This window comes from Mandrillus leucophaeus, unplaced genomic scaffold, assembly GCF_000951045.1.
Source record: "Mandrillus leucophaeus isolate KB7577 unplaced genomic scaffold, Mleu.le_1.0 Scaffold829, whole genome shotgun sequence".
Lineage (NCBI taxonomy): Eukaryota > Metazoa > Chordata > Mammalia > Primates > Cercopithecidae > Mandrillus > Mandrillus leucophaeus.
The window spans coordinates 720,787-727,249 of NW_012109019.1; the positions used below are offsets into that span (position 1 = coordinate 720,787).

General features: G+C 38.9%; 1 protein-coding gene across 1 annotated transcript in view; it reads left to right on the forward strand.

Moving 5' to 3' along the window:
- Window positions 1-5,617, forward strand: part of ABHD5 (abhydrolase domain containing 5) — a 29,187-nt gene extending 23,570 nt beyond the window's left edge. The window contains exons 5-7 of the mRNA XM_011968084.1: window positions 754-865; window positions 3,407-3,593; window positions 4,182-5,617. Of these exons, the coding sequence (XP_011823474.1) occupies window positions 754-865; window positions 3,407-3,593; window positions 4,182-4,271 (389 nt within the window). The 3' untranslated portion in view covers window positions 4,272-5,617. The remainder of the gene's footprint in view (window positions 1-753; window positions 866-3,406; window positions 3,594-4,181) is intronic.
- The last annotated feature ends 846 nt before the right edge of the window (window positions 5,618-6,463 follow it).

Consider the following 6,463-nt stretch of genomic DNA (forward strand, 5'->3'; position numbering starts at 1 on the left):
ATCTTGGCTCACTGCAACCTCCACCTCCCAGGTTCAAGTGATTCTCCTGCCTCAGCCTCCTGAGTAGCTGGGATTACAGGTGCACACCCGGCTAATTTTTGTATTTTCAGTACAAATACAAAATGGGAGTTTCACCATGTTGGTTAGGCTGGTCTCAAACTCCTGACCTTGTGATCCGCCCGCCTCGGCCTCCCAAAGTGCTGGGATTACAGGCGTGAGCCACTGCTCCCGGGCGCCCTTGGCTTTTTCTAGAGTGGGGCTGTGTGCACCACCAAGGATAACCTTAGCAGGGGGTCTTGCTAGGGTCCCAAGAAAAAAATGAATTTATTTTCACACATAAATAATTATATATACTAGTTTACTTCATTTAGATGTTAATGTGTTGTAATTATGGAAGAAATACAAGTTAATACATTAATTTTATGTATGAGCTACTCACTGGCCACATTTAAAGAATTTATTTACCTACAAAAGTGCCTTCTAACTTACATGTTTTTGAGGCCCTAAAGCACATCTGCAAGTCAAAATACAATACTCTTTAATTCTTATATTAATATTTCCTTGGGGATCTTTAGGAGGACAGCTATCAGAATGTGTGCTTTTCACCACCTACAATATATATTTGAATACATATATATGTGTGTGTGCACATAACAGTCATTACACAGACAAGCACTAAAACTTTGTATATTATTTAGTTGATAAGTTAATTATAATTTAAAACATGCATTTTTAAAATTTCCTGTTAAATAGGTTTAAGTCTAGTGCAGCGTTTAAGGCCTGATTTCAAACGGAAGTATTCTTCAATGTTCGAAGACGATACTGTGACAGAATACATCTACCACTGTAATGTACAGACTCCAAGGTGAGGGTTAGGTTTCTCAATTCACTGTGTGTGTGTGTTTTAGACTATTTTTTTTTTTTTAAATATTTGTTTATTTATTTGAGATGGAGTTTTGCTCTTGTCGCCCAGGGTGAAGGGCCATGGCTTCATTTTGGCTCACTGCAACGTCTGTGTCCCGTGTTCAAGCGATTCTCCTGCCTTAGCCTCCGAAGTAGCTGGGATTACAGGCATGCGCTGCCACGCCCAGCTAATTTTTTTGTATTTTTATTAGAGACGGGGTTTCTCCATGTTGGTCAGGCTGGTCTTGAACTTCTGACCCCAGGTGATCCGCCCACCTCGGCCTCCCAAAGTGGCATGAGCCACCGTTCCCAGCCTTTTTTTTAAAATATATCAGTGGTCCAGAAGATTTTTGTCAGTAGTTAAATTACTGAATTTAAAAGGACATGTGTCTAATACATTTTATTTTACTCATCTATTCTTAGAGTACCCACTGTATAAAACATTGTGCTGAGTTCTGATGGCGGATTAAAAAGTGAGATGTTCACTCTTCCCTCAAAGTTCTTATGAATAAGTTATAGAAGTCTTGGTCTTGGGCATCTCCAAGAGACGGTTTGAGTTGAGAGTTGAAGAATTTCACATGAAGTATTTCCCAAACTGAGTATGAATGTTTCATCAAAAAAAGAAAAAAGGGTGCAGATTAAACAAAAGTAAATGGGTGTCTGTACTATGAATTATCCTTTACTATACCGAAGGGTATTGAATTTCCCAAGTGAATGGGAGATGCTGTGTAGTATTTTTCAAGTCCATTTGATGATTGTACTCCTGAACAACTCTAAACATCTGTAGGTCAGCCTTAGAAATGCAGCTGCAGAGGGTGAGGCGGAAGTGAGGGATTCTGCATGTATTTTGACAGTGATTAGAAGGAGAGAGACAGAATGGGGCATAGTAGCAGAGGGAGCAAGAGGGCCAAATGTATTTTTTACAAATACTACTTATGGATGTTGGGTGAAAAGTACCAGTAGAGAAAACATAGCCTGACGACAGTGGTGAACTAGGAGGAGGCCAAACGATAAGGCCCTAGAGTTTCTAGGAGGAGCAACAAGAATAGAGTGCAAAGATGAGAGCTACAGTTCTCATGCTATGTCGTGTACTGAAATTATTGGGGGTGCTTGTTAAAATGTGACTCCTGAGGCTAATTTCTAAGACTGAGACTAGCATTTCTGGGCTGCATCTCTAACAAATACTCTGGTGATTCTGCATAGGTGGGTCATGGAGCACACTTTAAGACACAGAAGTGGTATCTCATCCTTTCTAAGACTGAGGTTTGGATGAAACGCTAAGAGGGGAGATGCAGAGGCGGCCTCCCTCCCTTTTATTTCCTCCCTCGCTTTTGGCAGATAATATGTACACCTACTTTATTAAAAAGATTGAGGCCATGGTAGCTATTTATAGGTGTAGCTGTAGCCTCAGTCTTTTTAGTAAAGTAGGTTAGAGGTTCTCTGCCAAGAGTGAAGGAGGCTAGAGGTTCAAGGTCCTCAAGAGATTGAGGTTTTGTGACTTGCTAGGCAGTCAGATCTTGTGGATTAGGTGAACACATTGATTGACTTGCTCCAACAGCGGTTTTTAGGGGTCTGCCCCAGGAACATCATTCCTTTTCCTGCATGGTCTAAGTTTTACTCTTCACGTCCTCTTATTTCATGATTACATGTGTTCATGTAGTCCTAGTTTGCTACCTTTCTTGTGGTGAGACTTGAATTCTTCATAGAAGGCAGGTTAGAACTTTGTCTAGTTCTGTAAGAATAGCAGAAGTGGCCGGGCGTGGTGACTCACGCCTGTAATCCCAGCACTTTGGGAGACCGAGGTGGGCGGATCACAAGGTCAGGAGTTTGAGACCAGCCTGACCAACATGGTGAAACCCCATCTCAACTGAAAATACAAAATTTAGTTGTGCGTGCCTCTAATCCCAGCTACTCAGGAGGCTGGGGCAGGAAAATTGCTTGAACCCGGGAGGCAGAGGTTGCAGTGAGCCAAGATTGTGTAGCTGCACTCCAGCCTAGGCAACAGAGCGAGACTCCATCAAAAAAAAAAAAAAAAAAAAAAAAAATAGCAGAAGTGACAGCAAATAGACCTATCCTGAGAGTTTGCAAGAATATATTATCTGAGTTTCTTAACTTGGTAATGGTTTTGGCATTGCAGGTGAAATGCTGGTGCCATGAACCTGGGGATAAGCTACCTTCTACATCAGTTTAAATAAGGGTGAAAAAACATATTTTTAACTATCTCCACAATAAATAATTTAATGATAGAAAATTAAGGTTGTACATTTTGGTTTACAGGAAAACTTTTTAAAAAATCAGCTAAAGTATACAGCAGCCTTGCTTATCTAACAGTGATCTGTGAGATTTATTCCTTACACTATCTCATAAATTATTGTCTATTTAAGCTGAGGTTTTTCTTAAGTGCTGGAAAAGCTAAATATGAATGTGTTTTGATAGAAGTGACAGTGCAATGCATACTCATTCCCAAAAATCATACATTGTGATTTTCTCCTTGCTGTTAAAGTGGTGAGACAGCTTTCAAGAATATGACTATTCCTTATGGATGGGCAAAAAGGCCAATGCTCCAGCGAATTGGTAAAATGCACCCTGACATTCCAGTTTCAGTGATCTTTGGCGCCCGCTCCTGCATAGATGGCAATTCTGGCACCAGCATCCAGTCCTTACGACCACATTCATATGTGAAGACAATAGTAAGTGTGTGACTTGATTTGGGTTTTTAGGTATGAGTGAAGTCTGTTTTATTATCTCCTTTAAAAGAGGTTTTAGGTCATCCTGGTGTTACAGGTCATCTAAGCTATACCTGCAGCCTCAGTCAGGGACCTGATACCACATGTGTTGGGTGCAGGGTTTGGCCTGCATACATCTTCATGTCCAAACCATGAACCACCTTTCTGAGTGACTTTTCCTGTCCCTAGAGCCACAGCATTAAGAGAGATGGACAGAGGGACTGGTCCAGTAGCTCTTAAAGTAATTCCCACCTCACAAGGCGGCACAGTCTCACTTTTTTCAGTTTCTCTATTGGCACTTTTATTAGTGGTCAATTTAGTGTTTTTTGCGTATTAAAATTGTATGTAGATTCAATCAGTAGATTTTTCTATTCTCAGATCCTTTTAATGGATATACTTAATAGTCCCTATAGATTATTGTTATTTTTTATCATGTGTTTTATTTAAATATAGTGGCTCTCACTTTTATTACTAAGTATCTTTGCTTATATATCATTGTGTTTTATTAAATGCTTTTACTCACTAACCACCTGAATGCTTTTCCTTATCCAGGCTATTCTTGGGGCAGGACATTATGTATATGCAGATCAACCAGAAGAATTCAACCAGAAAGTAAAGGAGATCTGTGACACTGTGGACTGAACACACTGAAACTCTGATGGGAAAACCTGGTTACTGATACAGTTGTTCAGCAATAATTCATAGTATATGCTGAAGAGTAATGAATACAACACAAGAACCAGGCAGCCTTCTTGACTATACTTTGCACATGTTTTCTTTAGGAATTCACTCGCACATTTAAACCAGTTAGTGCCTTCTAGAAGAATGGCTTTCCTTTCTCCTACACAAAATTAAAATATACAAGTCTCTAAATTTAATACCTTTAAATAGAAGGTTATTTGTCCCTCTCATGTACTGAAAAACTAATTTTTCAGCTGAAAAATTTTTATCTAATTTTGCTAATCAGTTACTTTTTATATTGCAATCTATATTGCCAATTTAGGAAGTGATTTCTGAGTCTCTTACACTGTAAAGGTGCACTTTATTTTCTTTGTCTTCCCCATCATGTATTTATTGTGTCTGATGACTGATATTAATCTAAATTCAATGTGTTTTTATGTAAAAAAATCTGTCAGTTGTTTAGAATATTTCACTTTGTTTTTGAAATGGAGCAACAAGGCAGAGTTTTGGTTAAAGGATGGGAGTTGATCACTATCATTACTTTTTCTAGTTTACCTCTTTTTTATATTTAAGGCTGCTAAGCCATGTTCAGCATTTTAAATGTGGTCTATCCTGACATACACAGTGTATAACAACATAACTCCTTGGAACCTCCTATGTGTGGTATGATTCTACACTTCCAAGGAACATGACTTTAATACTTCAGTGATTCAGGTACTGAAAAGCCTTAGCTGAAAGGCTGTTCTTTGTTTCTCCCTTTCATACTATTCTTTTCCATGACCCAGGATACAGCAAATGAAACAAATTTCTTCACTTAAGGGGATATTAAGACTGTTACTTCCTAGTAAGCTGAGTAATGTCGTATTTTTATTAACATCTAACTTTTGTAGATGGGTGCTAAAAATGCATACATTTTAACCACTAAAATAGAAAAACAGGTGGTGCTATTATGTCTCATGGCACCAGAAATGAGCTAGCACTTGGGTTTGTTGTTGTTGTTGTTTATTAAGAGTATTGTGTTAATTAAATCATTACATACTTGAAGTTATATTACAAAAATTCTAAAAGGTTGATTGAACTATTTTTTTAGGAACTACCATCAAGTGTAGAATTTTCTTGCAGTTTTAAAATGAGGAAAACTTCTTTGAAACTGTGAAAAAGCTCCATGTGGTAACTGGCTGCTGAGAAAACCCTTCACCAAAAAAATAAATAAAAATTGAATAGGATTGTCATCAAGAAGGCATCTTTGGCTAACATTGCTTGTCCAGGAGAAAGGTAGCTATGTAAATAAAAACAGTGAACTAGAGCAAATAGTGGTTTAATGGCTTTGTTATTGCATTTTGAAAATGGTTAATTAGGGAATTTGTAGTTGTTAGGAAATGTAAGGTTGTATCACTGTTGATTAACTGCCAGAAAGACTGAATGTTCTGTTTTCAACATTTCTCCCCTACAAAAGAATAGACAAATTATACTGAAGCATGATATAAACATCTTCCCAATGAACAATTTGTCTCACTTGTCAGATTAACTAGGTTAGTGTAGGAAGGCAGCATGAGCGCCAAGATGTATTGTCTGATTTCTCTACCTTAAGAACAATAATAGTCTTTTTTTTTTTTTTTTTAAATGGAGTCTCGCTCTGTCGCCCAGGCTGGAGTGCAGTGGCACAATCTCGGCTCACTGCACGCTCCGCCTCCCAGGTTCACGCCATTCTCCTGCCTCACCCTCCCAAGTAGCTGGGACTACAGGCACCCGCCACCACCACGCCCAGCTAATTTTTTTTGTATTTTTAATAGAGACGGAGTTTCACCGTGTTAGCCAGGATGGTCTCGATCTCCTGACCTTGTGATCCACCCGCCTTGGCCTCCCAAAGTGCTGGAATTACAGGCTCACTGAGCCACCGCGCCCAGCCAATAATAGTCTTTTTAGTTAGTATCTTGGATGGCCAAGTTTCAAACCTGTATGTGGTACAAATAATTTGGGTAATATTTTTGTTTTTTTGTTTTACACACTCTCTAATCTCAATTATCCTTTGCTGGGAGAATGACAGGTTTCACTTATACAGGAAGGTTTTTGCACAGGAAATTTGGTCCCAGCCCTTGGAAGGAAGAAGTTCCTTGGTTTACTTAATGAATGGAGTTTCTGGCCACAGATGT